This window comes from Camelina sativa, chromosome 5, assembly GCF_030686135.1.
Source record: "Camelina sativa cultivar CO46 ecotype springtype chromosome 5, ASM3068613v1".
NCBI lineage: Eukaryota > Viridiplantae > Streptophyta > Magnoliopsida > Brassicales > Brassicaceae > Camelina > Camelina sativa.
This window is the reverse complement of record NC_141884.1, coordinates 30,971,138-30,990,070: the sequence shown is the minus strand read 5'-3', so window position 1 is coordinate 30,990,070 and position 18,933 is coordinate 30,971,138. Positions and strand designations below refer to the sequence as shown.

General features: G+C 37.3%; 1 protein-coding gene and 1 long non-coding RNA gene across 2 annotated transcripts; both read left to right on the top strand.

The window, feature by feature from the left end:
- The first annotated feature begins 1,441 nt into the window (after positions 1-1,441).
- Positions 1,442-2,617, top strand: LOC104787537 (uncharacterized). Its single transcript, XR_767958.2, has 3 exons — positions 1,442-1,566; positions 1,842-2,004; positions 2,204-2,617. It is a non-coding gene; the product is annotated as an uncharacterized LOC104787537 (long non-coding RNA).
- A 3,277-nt stretch (positions 2,618-5,894) lies between these two features.
- Positions 5,895-6,507, top strand: LOC104787536 (serine rich endogenous peptide 17-like). The gene is made up of 2 exons (XM_010513143.3): positions 5,895-6,041; positions 6,246-6,507. The coding sequence occupies exons 1-2, from the start codon at positions 5,921-5,923 to the stop codon at positions 6,389-6,391; spliced, it is 267 nt and encodes an 88-aa protein (XP_010511445.3). The 5' UTR covers positions 5,895-5,920; the 3' UTR covers positions 6,392-6,507.
- The last annotated feature ends 12,426 nt before the right edge of the window (positions 6,508-18,933 follow it).

The window sequence follows — 18,933 nt, the reverse complement described above, 5'->3', positions numbered from 1 at the left end:
TGTTTTTATTGTATTTTATATCTTTGGATTTTGGGCTTCCACATCTGGGCTTTTGGTCCTGTAAGACATTTGCTCTCATGCTTTAAATAAAATATATTTTTATAAAAAAAAAAAAACAATTCATCAAATCCAGTCATGGAATTATAAGTAAAAAGACTCATATCACATATGATGTTTAGAGATTTATCTAAGTTAAGACTTAAGAGACGATATCTAAACTACAACATATGTTTTGAAATTCATGTTGCATACTATACATATGAAAGTGAATACTAACCATTAAAAATAAATATATACTGTAAATCTAGGTTGTACATCTAAAATTTTATTAAACTCATTTTGGTTATCTCGAGTTTGCCTAAATCTGCAAGATTTTTACTTTTTGAAATTTACAATAATATGAAAAACAAAACCGTGATTTGTATTGGAAAGACTTTTTTGTTAAAAGTATTACTTATTTATGTTTTATCATATAAACTGATGGCTATCTGATGGCAAATGGGAATAAGTGGAATAGGAAATTTGTGAATGCAATGTAAATTATATATTAGGAAGAATAATGTATAGAGAATGTTGGAGAATTAAAAGAAGACTGGTATAACCGTTGAAAATGAACATAAAAAATTATAGAAGACAAAACATAAATATCACATACATCAAACTTTTTTTCTTGCTCTTTAGTCGTATAAAATGAATTAAAAACTTTTTTGTTAATATTTATTTTCAAAATTAAAAAAAAAAATAAATAAACAGAACTCTATCATTATATTGAGTGAGCTAGCGATTGAACTTGCATTATAATTTGTCAGCGTAAATTAAACACAGAAGGATTCGTAAATTTTATATTAATCATTTGAAGAAACCAGTTTGTCAATGAATTTGACTTTCTCTGTCATACATATCATAACTCGTCTGCCAAACCTTCGTGTAAATTTCTTCAACGTTCTCTATTCTATATTAGATATAAAATTAAAAATCTACAAAAAAATAAAAAAATAAAAAAATCTAAAGTCAACTTTCTTTTTCTCTAATATAATAAAAAAGAAGTGCGGAACCCAGAAAATTAACATTTTCGAGTATTCTTTATGAATTTATTATATTACATTGTATCTCAATATTACAATAGGAAAGATCAGGAAAATAAATGTCTGATTTTTGCTGTGGACAAAGCATTAAAATCCCTACTATTAATCGTAAAACATTACCTGAAAAAAACCTTAGTTTTGTAAAAATTTACAATACAATACCATTGTAATTATGACCATTTTAATATTTTTCCTGCAGGATAAAATTGTCATTAAACCCTTACTGAAAAACGGATAAACACGCGGGTCATTTAACCCGGTAATTTGACCCGTTTCATGTTATAATCTCAGCCATTCATTCTCTAAGTTTTTTAAAATCCTGACCGTATATTTTGAGATCCTTTTAATTTCTTACAAAAAAACAAAACCCTTACTCAGATTCTTCTTTTTCTCTCGCCTCTCTCTCTATTTTTAGCAAAAGCATAGAGGAAGAGGTTCCGGATTGCTGCAGTACATAGAAATATGTCTCTTTCGACAATATGTAAGATCAGTTTTTTGTATTCTAATTGCTTCTTTTTCTTTCGTTCACTAATAGATATGTAAGATATGTTTTGCGAGATCTGTTTGTATTATGGATGAGTAATTCTGATTGAATTTTTGGTTTGGATTTTGTCAATGTTTGCAGATGAAACTTGATTATATTTTGCTTTATTCCGTAGTATTGTTCTTCTTTTGCTATATATATATATATATATATATATATAAAGAGAGAGAAGTAGCGCTCATTGCTCTCGATCTATTTTTTTTTTTAAAAAGGTTGGATCGGAGATGTCCGGGAGGAGAAGCATACACCGGCGACTTCAATCATCATTGTAAACGCCTTGAAGAACGTAAAATTTCAAGGGCCTAAGTTTATGAGTCAAGGTTTGAAGACTCAGAAGACGTGGTTCAGAGAACAATGATGATGAACCACCGAAATGTATGTATTTCGTTTCTCTCAATGTTCCCTTTCTCTTTTTAGGATCTGTAAAAAGTTTAAAGATGGAATGAATGACACAAATCTCTCTGTAATTAGACTGTTAATTGCATAGTACAGTCTTGGAGCTGTTGAACTTCGACATTGTTGCTTCTTCTTTGCAATTAGGAATAATTTGGGGTTTTTGAGTTCTGATTTGTAGGGATGAGTTTCCGGTCTCTGCTGGTATTCTCCATGTTTTTCCAAGTCTTTTTGATTGTCTATGGAGAATGGCAAGATGCTCTCATGGAGGTTCGGTACATTGATGTTGATTACATTGTTTTTTTTTAATGCTGCTTTGTTGATGGCATCTGGTGAATCTCCTTACAAGAGAACCACATACCGATATTCGCCTTTGCTAAACAATGTCTAACTCCTAATTCTTTCTTTCATTGGTCACTTGGAAAGTTTCTCTTCTTAGCTTCTGATTTGTTTGATGATTTGTTCTTTGGTCATTCTGAATTTTATTTTCATGTTTCATATTTGTGGGTAGGCTATCCTTACTATTTTGAAAGAACGTAAGGTGCCTGAGAAGATATGTACATACATTATTCTGTAATGGTTTGGCTTTTCAATCCGTTTACATTCACTATTAGAACCAGTAGGGAACTGTTAACCCATGGTTTGTGCCATAGTATTACGGATCATCATCTCTCTTATGCGAGGTAGACACTTACTTTGAGTGTTCACAGTTTCCAATACAAACACGGTTTTATTATATACAAACACTTACTTTGAGTTAACAAAATTACTTTAAAACTTTTAACAAACACGGTTTGTGCTTGATTATTATGGATGGATTGCAAAAAATGTATATTTTCCAGCTGATGAAGATGATGATCATATTTATTTTCTGTACGGGTTGGAGAATTCTACATATACACCAAAATATTAACAAAACACCTTAAAAGAATGGCAACCTAATTTTTGTGAAAAATATTAATATTAGACAATTAAAGTTTTACAACCTAAAAATGTTAATTATTTGACTAAATATATGTTTTATCAGTGTTTTCAAGTAATTTAATTTACTAATTAAGTACATATACTTAAATAGTATAAGTAAACTGAAATGGGTAATACGAATAATGAAAAAAAATATTTTGATCAATTTTTTTAGAAAAAGAGAGACATAAATTTTAGATAAAAGTACAAATCAGAAAATATAGATAAATAAATTCAATTGTCAAATTTTCACTAATTTTCACCACTTTGGAATGGGATTTTTGAAAATTTTGCTAATTTTGAAAACAATTATCTTTTTGAAAAATTATAAATTTGGATAATTTCAACTAACTAAATAAAAAAATATTCAATGGAGAACTCTGCTATCCCAATTTCTTACCCAAACTGTTTAGTAAAATTGTCTACCGAGTAGTTATTTAAAGGAGAAAGAACATCAGACAAAAAATTCTGATGGATACGGGACAAGACGAGACTGGATGAGACGAGACGATATGAAACAGATGAGACGGAAAGAGAGGAGATGGGTTGGGACATGAGGGGACAGGACAGGATAGGATGTATTTTACTAGGGTTTTTTTTTTTAATTTACATGAAAAATAACGTTTATAAAAATATTTTGTCCCGTGCTGTAGCACGGGTTTTTCTTTTATTGTATTGGGATCTTAATTTTGATGTTACTTCCCGTAATTCTACAGCTAATTTAGTTCTAATCAAAATAATTAGATGTTTTTCAGAATTATAATTTGTTTTTGGATAATTTTACTACCTAACTAAAAATTAAATATACAATGGAGAATTCGAGTATTATGTCTAAATTTCTTACCAAATACATATTAATAAACATTGCTTAATGAGTATTTATTGAAAGAGAACGATCATAGGACAAAAAAATTATGATGGATAAAGAGAGAAAGACAAGACGGGACAGGATGGGACGGGATGGGATGGAACGAGACGGGAAATGTTTCCTATTACAAAGTAGATATGTTTGGATTTATATGAACAATAATTCAAACTAAAATGAAATTGAAATCCAATATTCATATTTATTATCAATATCTTACAAATAGTTTTATATATTTAAAATAATAAGATTCTAACTCATTTTTTCAAATTTAAAATTTATATGAGAAAATTTAATACTAAATTAATTTATATGAAAGATTTAAGTAAAAAAAAAAACACGACATCATGTTATTAATGTTTGTCAAAAATTTGAAAGAAGAAAAAAACAAAACCATAAATAAATATGAGAATAAGGTGGCTGGATGGCTTCAATTGTAGAGACTTTCATAAGGTGGCTGTTCTGGCGAATAAAGTGACGATTGTTATCGCGAGTAGTGTCACGAGAAATGGTAGATTTTAGTCATATTTAGCACTGTGGGCCATCTTGACTTCATGATCAAGTGCATGTTGATGAATAATGTTGTTGGTGTTTATTATTGTTCTTGGTTACTTTCGATTCTCAAACTATTTTTGGTTATATCTGATGACCAAAAAAATGACAAATAAGTCTCTTATTTTTCCACAATCAGCAGTCCATGATTAAAAACTTTTTGATTCATCATCACTGTCTTTGTTGAAAGCCACTGTCTTTTTGGATATGCAATGGAAATGGGTAATTCGTATAATAGAAAAGATTGCACTTAAACGATTTTCTTAAAAAAATTCACTATGTGACATATAAAGAACTAATATGAGATGGATATTTTGAAATTTTGGTTGAAAATATTCAAATGGAGATTTTATATATTTCGTGAAGTAATTCTCCACTTTGGAACGGGTAACTTCAATATTTTAGTATTTTTTTAAAACAGTTAGATAGTTTGTTAATATTGTATTTTTTTGATAGTAAAAACTAACTAAATAAATAAAAAATATATTCAAGAAGAATATGGGTATCCCATCTAAATTTCTTACCTAATCTCTATTAAAAATATTGTCTACCAAGTAATTATGTAAAAGAGAATGATCATAATTGTGACATCCCGGTTTGCGGAGAGGTTTAAAAAAATTGATTTGGTCACCTATGTCACCAAAGTGCGGTTTTCTTTTCGGTCAAAGGTCCTGAGAGAACTCTAGAGTTAAGCATGTTTGAGCTGGAGTAGTTTCAGGATGGGTGACCATCCGGAAAGTGATTGTCGGAACTGTGCGAGTGGAGACAAAACACATGGAAAGATCATGTGGTAATTTGTAGGGATGGTAAATAATTCTTTAAAGCCTCCTGGACGTAACAAATCGACTGTTGGATATGGATGGGCCCACTGGCCGGGAATGGATGTGGGCCCACTAAGCGAGGTGGGCCTATGGATCGGGAATGGATATGAGTGGGCCCACTAAGGTGATGATCAGAGCGTTACAATAAGACAAAAAATTATGATAGATATGGGAAGATAGGAGATGGAACGGGACATGATAAAACGGGACAAAGACGTGTTTCCCGTTCCTCTAGGTTATATATTATATACGTGTAATAATCCAAAGTAAAACCAAACATAAATTAGATATTTAAAATAATATAATTATATAAAATATTTTGTCCGTGCTATAGCACGGGTTACTACCTAGTTAAACAATAAATCAGAAATTGAAGCAAACAAAGATTACAAACAGCAAAATCCAAAACAAAATTAAATAAAACTCTCATGATGGTGGCCAGAATATAGTAATCGTAAGTATGTAAAGAAAAAAGTGAACTACAAAAAATCAGAAACCTTAATATATATCAACTGGATTGGTAATTGATATATGTGATAATTTCGACATTTTTTTAATGTTGGGAGCCAGAATATATATTGCTTTTCAACAATATAGTGTGAAAACAAATTGGGTTGGTGGCTATTTTTAACTATAAAGATATAAGACTGGATAAGGTAGAAGACATATGCTTTTTAGACAGGAACTAAGAGATCCAATGACGCTAGTAAAGGCACCATTCTTCGTCATTTTCACGGTAGCGTTGCTTCTTTTGTCTCCTCTCTTCTTCGGACAGTTAGAAGCAACAACGACCAAACAACCAGAGCATCGGAAGCTCAGTAAGTCGAAACAGTTTATTAAATCTTTTGTTTTTCATGAACGCTTGCTAGATCAGAACGAATAACATCCACTTAGAATGTTAAGGAAATTTTAGGTTTAGTAAGATCATTTAATCGCATGTGAAGGGGCCTAATTATTTTCTTTTTATCAAAATTCCTTAACTCTTTTGTGCTATGTTTTTCTTTCTCTAAATTATAAATTAGGGAATACAGAAGGAGAGCGAAATAGGAGGAATGAAATTGTTGTCCAAATAAAAGCGAGAGTGAAGCGAAGCAAGTCAAGAAGGGGACCCCAAAAGAAGGAACCATATAAGAAGCCACCTTGCAAGCCCCCAACTCATCCAGCATAAGACATCATTAGGCTATTATATTGTCTCCTTTTTCTTTAGAATTTGTACTTAGTAAAACAACCAAACGTATGTATACCACGAAATTTCAACCCGAAGAATAAACGTTTATTTTTTTATTCCTTCTAAAATATCTATGTAACTGTCTATTCTTATGTTTGAATTCATAATACATAGGAATCACAAGTTTGATCGAGATCACTGTTAAATTTAGGCTTATCTTGGTTTCTAACTAAAAACCAATTGGCAATTAGTAGATTGACCCTAACCTTTTATATATTAATGATAATCCCTTTAAACTTCAGATGTGGGACTTGGATTGTATCCCAACAATCTCCCCTTCAAACCAAGGACCACATGTGGGATATTAACACGCCTCCTCGAGATGATAACTCTATCTGGAACCGATCCCACTTAGACCGACAATAAACCCCTTCTTGGGTCCCTTTTACTCGGGTTAACAAGAGGCATGTCTGTATCCACTTTTCTAGGTCCACCAGAATTTTAACCTTGGGCTCTGATACCATGTTAAATTTGGGCTTATCTTGGGTTTCTAACTAAAAACCAATTGGCAATTAGTAGATTGACCCTAACCTTTATATATTAATGATAATCCCTTTAAACTTCAGATGTGGGACTTGGATTGTATCTCAACAATCACAAAGTAATTAAACAATTTGGAGAAAACCTAGATCTATGAGTTGGAAAACTACCCGCCAAATATATCGTCCTTAAAAGAGTTTGTTTTCTCCTCCGTTTACATCATCTAAAAAACGACTGATCATATTTTTCTTTGATCTCACCAACGGTTCCTTCTCTTCTTTCCTCATATGATTTTAATTTTCCTCTCTTTATATAGGTCTAGGAGGCACGAAAGTGAAGAGGAGGACGACCTAATCGTTTCATTTAAAACTATATATGATTGGTTTGAACTATTGAGATTTAAGGTTTAGACTTTAGACTAAAATTAGGCCTAAACTAGCCAAAAGAAACCAGACCGGTTTAAGAGGTTTGTTCCAAGATGTTACAATACCCCGAAGGCATATAATCTCAGTATTCTAGAGCTCCAAGTGAAAAAATTTTAAACATGGTTCTTATATATGAAAAATTGGTAAGGGTCAAAGCTTTTCTTTGGCCTGGTGAATATTCGATCAAAGAGAGTGAGTAGTGACTCTTTTTTCTTGTAATATGTTTATGTAGTTCGGATCAGTATACACCAAACACCCATAGGTAGCTTCTTCTCTTTTGCTTAGATATATGTTGTACTTTGTAAGTTCTGCTATTTTGATGAATATTTATATCTTGTGGCAGTACCCACTCTGCCAAGAAGTGGATCAACTGTCAAGGGTGGTTATATTTTTCTGCAATAATTTTGAGTTACAGAGAGAGCATGTTTAACTTTATTTCGTAATTAATTCCAGTGTCGTATTATGCCAACATAAATAATAAATAATAAATAAGGGCTAACAAACTCAGATAGATATTATCAAAATGTAAAGAGTTACAGATTGGAAAGCAAATCCTGCATTTTAAATTTTCCAAATCATCATCAACACTTTAAGGTTTGAGGGCCATGGAGAGGTGACTATATCCTAGTAGGAGTGTAGGACGCAATTTCTTCAAGTTCATATATAACGGTTGATACCAAATGTAACACCCAATTTCTATGGCATGTTACAGGTTAGCTTATACCACAAGTAAACCATATTTAACCGAAAATAACCAAAAAATCCATTAATTCAATTTAAATGTCTTTCAAACCATCCTTTAAACGTTAAACTGAAACTAACAACCAGTTCGATAAATCCAACAGTGGAAAATAAAAGAATAATCTCCAGCTCCTAACACCAACACCAACTCTATCATCTACTCCTCATGGTTACCTGCAAGAGAAAGAGAGGGATGAGCAATCTAAGATTACTCAGCGAGGACAAGCCTTAGGGCTCACAAAGTCTTCATACACAAACATGCTTAGACCATCACAAAGTCTAAACCTAAGACAAGCAATCAATCACGTGTCAACGACACTCAAACATCAAACAAATGAGACTACGTCCCATAGACAACGCTGTGCATTACGGGATTCCTCATGCTTTCGCACTTCTTCCTGCACATTTCTGTCGCCGTGCATTACGGGATTCCTCATGCTTTCGCACTTCTTCCTGCACATTTTCACTTGCGTATCCGGATTCCTCATGCTTCTCGCACTTCTTCCACGCACAACGCGTTGGCTCGTCAGCCAATCCTGATCTACCCGCATTCCGCGCCCGTAGACCACCACACAACTACAAGGAAAAATTCCTTGTAGGACTCTCTGCGGTTCTCCCGCTTCTTCGTGCCTCTTGGCACATTTTCTCCTTACACTTAAACAATTTATTTAATCATACAAACATGCATATCACACACCACGCAATCCGTTTTAAAACATCTAGTTCTTTTAACTTTCAAATCCTATTACTAATTCTTTTTCCTTACATTTTATTTAGTAAATATATAATATATATATATATATGTATATGTATTATTATACACTCAACAATCAACTAAGATTATTTATATATAATCCATAGGTATACTTGGCTTAACCTTAAATTAAGTAACTATCTAAACATATCGACATATGAAAAAGACACTAACTAGTCCTCACCTTTGCCACACGAATAGAATCCTCGATTTAGTACAAGCTCCAACAGAAATCGCTTCAATAATAATCATGGTCTGCAACGGTTTAGATTAAACAATCAAAGATTATTTTCCAATAATAATCTATGAATTAATCTAATTTATCAAACCCGATTTAATGTGCTGATGTTTCTCAAATAAATTAATTAGATGTAGTTTAATAATTAAAACAAACCAACAGTCTAATAATTCATAACACCACAATTTAGTCCACTTACGATCACATGCTCCCACAATACCAATTCCTCAACCAGCCACAATACACAACGTCATCGACAACGTACGTAACCACTAACCATGCATGACACCACAAATCAACTCATGCACGTTCGATAAACAAGTTTCGGTTCTGGACTTAAATCCTCTGGTTTAGTTGGTTAAGCTTCTCGGTTCAATAATCAATGCAACACAACGACATACACGAGAAAGAGTTTCGCCGTTTACCTTTCTCGGTGTTTACACTCAACGATTCTTGACGGATCAGCAACGCCGATCAACAAAGCTTCAAGTCCACAGTTGTCACGTCCTCATCTCTCAACAATCAAACAACAACAAAGCAACAGATCCATCAAGACAATATCATAAACTTATTCCGCAAGCTACATAATTAATTAGGTTTCCTTACCCTTAACGACATCTCCGATGGACCACGACTACGCCGATGACAGCGGCGGTCATCTGGTGACTCATGGTTGCAACCTCTAGCAGCAACTCACGGTGGCGGTGGTATCGACGGCAACAATCTTGTCTCGCTTCTCAAGGTTCTCGGATTCTTTCAAACACAACACCATGACAGAACAACAACAACAACCACAATGGCTCAGCTGTCTCTCTCCCACACTCGGTGGCTACTGGTCTAGTTTTAGGGTTTTAGTTTGCGAGTCTTTCTGTTTTACGGCTGAAGTAGTGTATACATCCACGATTACACAAACGACATGGCCTTTATCGTTTAACGTAATGCACACTTTAATGGGCTTGAAAAAAACAAATTAGCCCAATTACCAATATAAAACCGGGATGTTACAATTCTCCCCCACTTAAAATAAATTCGTCCTCGAATTTGCGAATTTGTTTTTCCCGCACTTAGTTTTCGTCCTAACTTGTAGTATCCTTCTCTGAGATGCTCTGTTCACTTTTATGCACTTTTTTATCAACAACGAATCACAAGTTTCCACTTGGTTTGGATACAATATTCTAGTTTCCATTTACTAGAAATAATTTCTCCTTGCTCCTCATTCTTAGCTTTTGATTCAATGAAACCCAACTCTTTACTTATTATGATTTAATCCACGCTTAACCGTATGACAACATGGGACGCCAAGTGTCATAGTTCCTTTAGCTTTCCATCGCTTAGGCATAATATACATCCCTCAAATAATTATGAAACTTGAAAGAATATTCCGATTTCCAACAAAGGTTTTTCCATTACCTTAGACTTGTGAAAATAACCTATTCACCAACATACGACCTTGTCTAATAATGTTATGAAGTGTGCACATTAACCGTGACCATTACGGTTTTTTCCAACACCTAGTTACATAATCCACCAAGCTTCCGCTGCGCTCACTCTGTAAAGTTAACATCCCTTTGAAGGTTTCCCAATTTTAAAATTAACATAGTGTTTTCCTAACACTCTCTTACGGTTCTTGTTCATTTTGGGTTTCACACTTCCATGCATTTTTTTTAAGTAGTACTTCTCATGTAATCCACATTCACCACATAGTTCTTCATTTATCGAACACCAAATAGTAATGCCTCCTCCTCGTTCCTAGTGATCTCCATTTCACTATCTTTAGTGGGTTCCATTACCACATAACAGAATTAATGATTTGTGAACACTTCACCCTATCTTAATTCTTCAAACCATTTTTTCCCCTCCGAAATAATATCTATTTTCTAAGACTCCTCCAAAGCCACAATATAGGAATTATCCATCTCCCTTTTTTTCTTTTAAACATCTTCCGTCTTGACTCATCATATTCTACAACTATCCAAGTTGCGTCCTTACTTCTAGTCATCTATAGTAGTCCGACAATCTCCATGATCACCACACTTTTTCCATTCGGTTTAAGATAACTTCAAATTATAAGCAACATATATATCTCCACTGTCACGACACATTCCCCTTTTTTTTTTAATCTTTAACAACGCTTACACACAATACTATGTAGAAGCCAATAATCTACATTAATGTGTGGTATCCTCCCACACTGCTCCTTTTCACTTCCTCCGCTGCAATTCTCTTTTGTGCTCTCCAAGCACTAGAATAATCTCGACTGGTGATCGTTATACAATAACTCATCTTTAAACTTTGTGGCCCATCCCGATAAGCGTTATTCAAAAATATTAACTTGGATATTCGTCAAATGTCCATTTGACATTTAGAAGCTAGTATCCCACACCTTCGTCCACTCGAACAACAGGTCATTCCATGTGTGTCAAGTAATTGGTTTAACAATACTAGCAAACACTTTACCAACTTCCAGCTGTTACATACGACTCCAAGAAAAACTACGGACCTTAGTAGCATTCTTATCCATCAACGTTAACTTCTCCAAGTCAACTTATCACTTCAACTACTAAGTCTACACGCCCCTCAGGACTGCCTCCCGGGTCGGAACCGGTTTGAAATAACCATGGGCTCTGATACCAAAATTGTAACACCCAATTTCCATGGCAAGTCACAGGTTAACTTATACCACAAGTAAACCATACTTAACCGAAAATAACCGAAAAATCCATTAATTCAATTTAAACGTCTTTCAAACCATCATTTAAACGTTAAACTGAAACTAACAACCAGTTCGATAAACCAACAGTGGAAAATAAAAGAATAATCTCCAGCTCCTAGCACCAACACCAACTCTATCATCTACTCCTCATGGTTACCTGCAAGAGAAAGAGAGGGATGAGTAATCTAAGATTACTCAGCGAGGGCAAGCCTTAGGGCTCACAAAGTGTTCATACACAAACATGCTTAGACCATCACAAAGTCTAAACCTAAGACAAGCAATCAATCACGTGTCAACGACACTCAAACATCAAACAAATGAGACTACGTCCCATAGACAATGCTGTGCATTATGGGATTCCTCATGCTTTCGCACTTCTTCCTGCACATTTTTGTCGCCGTGCATTACGGGATTCCTCATGCTTTCGCACTTCTTCCTGCACATTTTCATTACCGTGCATTACGGGATTCCTCATGCTTTCGCACTTCTTCCTGCACATTTTCACTTGCGTATCCGGATTCTTCATGCTTCTCGCACTTCTTCCACGCACAACGCGTTGGCTCGTCAGCCAATCCTGATCTACCCGCATTCCGCGCCCGTAGATCACCACACAACTACAAGGAAAAATTCCTTGTAGGACTCTCGTGCCTCTTGGAACATTTTCTCCTCACACTTAAACAATTTATTTAATCATACAAACATGCATATCACACACCACGCAATCCGTTTTAAAACATCTAGTTCTTTTAACTTTCAAATCCTATTACTAATTCTTTTTCCTTACATTTTATTTAGTAAATATATAATATATATATATATATGTATTATTATACACTCAACAATCAACTAAGATTATTTATATATAATCCATAGGTATACTTGGCTTAACCTTAAATTAAGTAACTATCTAAACATATCGACATATGAAAAAGACACTAACTAGTCCTCACCTTTGCCACATAAATAGAATCCTCGATTTAGTACAAGCTCCAACAGAAATCGCTTCAAGAATAATCATGGTCTGCAACGGTTTAGATTAAACAATCAAAGATTATTTTCCAATAATAATCTATGAATTAATCTAATTTATCAAACCCGATTTAATGTGCTGATGTTTCTCAAATAAATTAATTAGATGTAGTTTAATAATTAAATCAAACCAACAGTCTAATAATTCATAACACCACAATTTAGTCCACTTACGATCACATGCTCCCACAATACCAATTCCTCAACCAGCCACAATACACAACGTCATCGACAACGTACGTAACCACTAACCATGCATGACACCACAAATCAACTCATGCACGTTCGATAAACAAGTTTCGGTTCTGGACTTAAATCCTCTGGTTTAGTTGGTTAAGCTTCTCGGTTCAATAATCAATGCAACACAACGACAGACACGAGAAAGAGTTTCGCCGTTTACCTTTCTCGACGTTTACACTCAATGATTCTTGACGGATCAGCAACGCCGATCAACAAAGCTTCAAGTCCATAGTTGTCACGTCCTCATCTCTCAACAAATAAACAACAACAAAGCAACAGATCCATCAAGACAATATCATAAACTTATTCCGCAAGCTACATAATTAATTAGGTTTCCTTACCCTTAACGACATCTCCGATGGACCACGACTACGCCGATGACAGCGGCGGTCATCCGGTGACTCATGGTTGCAACCTCTAGCGCAACTCACGGTGGCGGTGGTGTCGACGGCAACAATCTTGTCTCGCTTCTCAACGTTCTCGGATTCTTTCGAACACAACACCATGACAGAACAACAACAACAACCACAATGGCTCAGCTGTCTCTCTCCCACACTCGGTGGCTGCTGGTCTAGTTTTAGGGTTTTAGTTTGCGAGTCTTTCTGTTTTACGGCTGAAGTAGTGTATACATCCACGATTACACAAACGACATGGCCTTTGTCGTTTAACGTAATGCACACTTTAATGGGCTTGAAAAAAACAAATTAGCCCAATTACCAATATAAAACCGGGATGTTACACCAAATTTATTTTCATATGTACTAGAAAACATGTTTTGTGAATTCAAAAAACACGTTAATTATTTGGTGTTCATCGTTCTTTCTTCTATTGTGGAGGATTGCGTAAGCAATTTGCATGCGATGTTCGAATAAATGTTTGTAATAACGACCATCTTAATATATTCTGGGTAGTGCAGATGGTTAGAGGTGGAGCTGTTACTAGTCGGGGACACGGACATGGTCGTGGACGCACACGTGATCGTGGTAGGGGCAGAGGCCCAGTTGCTAGTGTTACCGTGGACCCGAGTGTGACGGTAGAGGGCCTTGGAGAGTCGCATGCATTCTAGGAGGGGTCTGTGAGTGTGGCTGGTGGTGGTGTCGATATGACCGTTGGCACTAAGGGGGTCGGTGTGGGCGGTGTCGGTGCCGGGTTGGCCGGTTGTACTGGAGTTTCGGGTGTGGGAGTTCCAGTAGGTGGAGCCCTTGGTAGAGATGATGTGATTGCGGACTTGTTGGCGCGGATGTTGGAGCAGTTGCCGGCAGTGGTACCAGCGCAGGCTCCGGGTTGTACCACCTGTGGTGGAGAAGGGGCAGCAGCCAGTGGCTGCGGGTGAGGGAGCTCATTCCCTTTACGTGACCATACTAAGGAAGATGAGCAAGATCGGTACAGAGTGGTTTTTGGATGGTACCGACCCTACTGCTGTAGATGCATGGAGGACGATAGCGGAACGTGACTTCCAGTCTCTTAGATGTCCTCAGAAGTTTTGGGTGGACATAAGGATCCACAACCTGATAGGTGATGCTCACTTGTGGTGGAGATTAGTGGCGGCCAGGAGGGTGCAGAGGGAGATAACTTGGGTGGATTTTGTAGAGGAGTTTAACCGGAAGTACTTTCCTAGAAAAGCATTAGACCGGTTGGAGGTGCAATTCCTATAGATATCTCAGGGGACTCGGTCGGTGCAGGAGTTAGATGTGGAGTTCAGTCGACTTCTGATGTATGGGGGTCGGGTGATGGAGTCCGAAGAGGCTCAAGTTAGGAGGTTCATGAGGGCGCTTCGTGAGGACTTGAGGGTCCATTGCAGAGGGAGGAGTTACACCACGAGGGCGGAGCTACTGGAGACCGCAGCTGAGATCGAGGAAGACCTAAGGGAGTAGATCGTGGTGGTTAGCCCAACAGTTCGGACAGAGGAGACGCCAGAGAAGATTGTCCCTATCAAAGGCAGGAAACCGGCACAGGGACAAAAGAGGAAGCCGAAAGTCACATCAGGTATGCGGCAAGGGGCACGAGGGTGTTTTGGATGTGGAGGCAGGGATCACAGGTTGGCAGACTGTCCCAAGAAAAGTGACCCGCAAGAATATCATCATTTGTGGGGAGGAGGGCATATCAGGCCTTTCTGTCCTAAGTGGAGTTGTAAACGATTATTGCATTTGAGGTTTTAATAAAGATGGAGTTCTTTGGGACGTGTGATTTGTGGGTCTCGTGGAAAAGGAAATTGCTCAGTAGTTCTATATATGGAAAGTTGCCATAAATAGATATTTTCTAAATATGGAAAGTTTTATGTGAGTTAGAGCTTTGCTATTTTTGGAAAGTTCGGTTGCAAAAATAGGAAGTTTTATGAATAGTCAGAACATGTCTATTTTTTTAAAGGATGCGTGGGGACATCCAAGTGGTTGGGATGTTTTGGAGTGAGGCCTGGGGGTGGCCATGGCGGTGGTTATATTCCGGGAGGGAATATGGTGGTTGGTAAAACATTGCAAGTTTTTACGAGGAACACATGGGTGTTCCTGGTTGAAAAAATGCGTATAGACATTATGACCGTTTGCTGTAAAAGCGGAGGGTCCTGAACAACTCATGAGGAGAAGGGAGTTCTCCTAGGGGGACTGTAACAACCCGTCCTGTGGACCCCACTAGCCTCACTACTAGCCCACTAGCCTTAGTGCTAGCCGCCCCAATGGACCCCAAGCTGGCCCTGCAGGGCATCGATCCTAACCCATCACTATGGATATCCTAATTCACCAGTAGGTTATTGGTGCGCCAGGCGTTCCATGAACTCTGGTCCTCACCCTTTAACAACCTTCCCACATGACAAGCTGTCACCAATTGATCTACAGGTCAATTGGTGGGGACCATGGTTTGAGGAACGCCTGACGCACCAATAACCTACTGGTGGATTGGGATATCCACAGTGATGGGTTAGGATCGATGCCCTGCAGGGCCAGCTTGGGGTCCGTTGGGGCGGCTAGCACTGAGGCTAGTGGGCTAGCAGTGAGGCTAGTGGGGTCCACGGGATGGGTTGTCACTGGGACGGGGGGTTCCTAGATACCGATAGCTTGAGGGACTGCAGTTCTGAGGGTGGCAGAGGAGATGGGGGTTCCCCTGAGGAGATGGGGGTTATCCTGGTACTGAGATCTCGAGGGTGACGACCCGAGGGTGAGACGGTATGGCTCAAAGATGGGGGATCTGAGAGTGTGATCGATATGGCTTGAATGTTGCGACCTAAGAGCAGATGATTTGGGGGCAAAAGTGTCACAAACGTGGGGATAAGTAGTGTGACCGGATGTGGATTTAGGAGATTGATGGGCGTTCAATCTCAGGTTTCATGTTTTGACTGGATGTGGATATCGGGAATGATGGGGGTTCAATCTCGAGGGTTTCTGTGTGTTGACCGGGAGGGTCAGGTTTATGCTGGCTGGGGGGCAGAGTTGTGGTGATTTGAAGAGTCAGGTTTGTGTTGACCAGTGGGGTTAGGGTGGTTTGGACCAGTGGAGTCCTGGTTGCGGCAGACCGGATGGTTGGATGGTGAGAATTTTTGCGACGGTGGTTGGATGAGTGTTGTAGACGAGTGACTGATGTTCATATATTTTACCTTGTTTTCCCTTAGTTTATTCACATCTTTTGCATCTTTTGCTATCCATTTTAACCATTATTGCATAGCTTTAGGACCAATCATGCATTAGAGTTTAGTTGCATTGCATTTGCATCTTTTCATGCATAAACAGGTGATTTTGGAGCTTAAGGAGCATGGAAGCAATGGAGGAGAGATGTGAAGCAATCATGAGGAGGAAACAAGGGAGTTAAGGCTGAAGAACCAAGGTCTAGAGTCCAACTCGACCACACACTCGACCAGACACTCGACCGTGTGCTGAGGAGGACTCGACCGAGTGGAGATTGCACGAGAGAAGCCAGCTCGACCAGCCACTCGACCGAGCACTGGTCGAGTTGACCGAGCCGTTGACTACTTTGACTTTTTGTATTTTTAGGGCTTCCACTCCCCTACTATATAAAGCCTTGTACCTGCAGCCACCAAAAGAGTCCAGCTTTTTAGATATTCTCTAAACCTAGTTTTTACCCTTTTGGAAATTATTTTTTTTGCACTTTTATTTTTCTTAGATCTTGTACTTGAAAAAGACTAAATTCCTCAATATTGTTGGTTTCATAACTTTCTTAATATTGAGAATTTGAGTTTGATCCTTTCATCAATATTGAAGATCTTTGTTTTATCTTTCTAATAATGCAAGTTTCAATATTTTCTGGGTTTTTGACTTTGTTCATCATGTATTGTTGTGAGTAGTTTGCTTAGGATCTTGAGGATGGGTTAGGATGGATTGATCTTGTGGTTTGTGTGATTTGGTCAAGCTTGATTGTTGTAGATCTCTTCTAGGCTAGATGTTCTTAATGCTGATCCTATATCTGAGAGGGTAGGATCTGATTTCAAGCTTCTTAGCATCACACCAATGTTTAAGAAGCATAGATAAGGCTAGATCTAGAGCTTACCATTAGGCTTGCTAAGAGATTAGAGGTCTTGTTTGGTTTGAGATGTATTGCTTAGTGCCTGCTTGTGTAGATTCTTTACTGTGTGAGAACAAGTCTAGAATTGCATAGGTTTGATTGTTTCTTGACCATGAGAGTGGGAGAAACTTGTCTTAGATTTATATGTCTAGAGGTTAGCTCAAAGTTTGCTTGAGATTTGTTGACCAAGTTAGATAACCACAATGATTAGTTCATCCCATGAATCCATCCTCAGGACCTTCTTTGTTTATTGATTTTAAAGTCTTAATCATGTTGCTTGCTTGTTGTTTGATTCGTATTTGCATTGCTCTGTTTTTATTGTGTTGCTCTGTTTTCCGGATTTAACCAACTCGACCTCCCACTCGACCTACACTCGGTCGAGTGCTTGCTCGAGTTCATCCCCAGAACTCTGGTTTATGATTTGTGATTGTCCTGTTTTATTCCTGTTTCATTCCTGTATCATTCTAGTTGCATTCATTTAGTTTTCAGTTCATTAATTGTCTTGCATTAGTTCATTAGTAGTAGTTTCTATTTCTGTTCTTGCTTCATTACTGTTACAATCATTCAGTTTCATTTGCATTTAGTTCTTAGTTCTTGTAGTTTACTCTTTGCATCTTTACATTTCCATCTTAGGATTGTTAGTGACAAGCAATCTTTACATTTGTCTTAACTTAGATTCATATGCATATCTTAATTGTTCACAAACACTCATTTAGGATTGATACCTCTTATACTGCAACAGCATAAGGGGAATTGAAACACCCATCCATCATTCCATTCATATCTCACCATTGCATACATTCATCATCATACACCACCATAATAAACCTTGTTTCAATTTGGCGCCGTTGCCCATTTGAGTGTGTTTTTGTGACATTTAGGATCCATATTAGTCTAAGATTAAGTTCGTTTATACACTTGAATCTTCTGTTCCTGGGTTGAAGTTCCATTTCAGGTACCACTCGACCAGTCACTCGACCACCACTCGACCGAGCAGTAATCGAGCACTTGATCGAGCCAGAAGCCGTGTACATTTGGACACCACTTCCCATTCGACTTGACCCCCCAGACGGTGTTTCAGTGATAGTGTTTTGCGGATTCGAGGATGAATCTTTTGTTAGAGGGGGAGAATTGTAACATCTGCAAACCAAATTGAGGGTTTTTTGAGTGGGTGTCGATTGACACTCCGGTGTCGATCGACACCATAAATTCTGGTTCGACCAGGTTGATTTAAATTGTCGTTTTGGTTTGGTTTAGTTTAATTGGAAACCCCTAACCATCGTATTTAAGGCAGAACTCGACCTAGGTCGTGGAAAGAAGTTGTTTTGCCGTTTCTAGAGAGAAAAGAGAGAA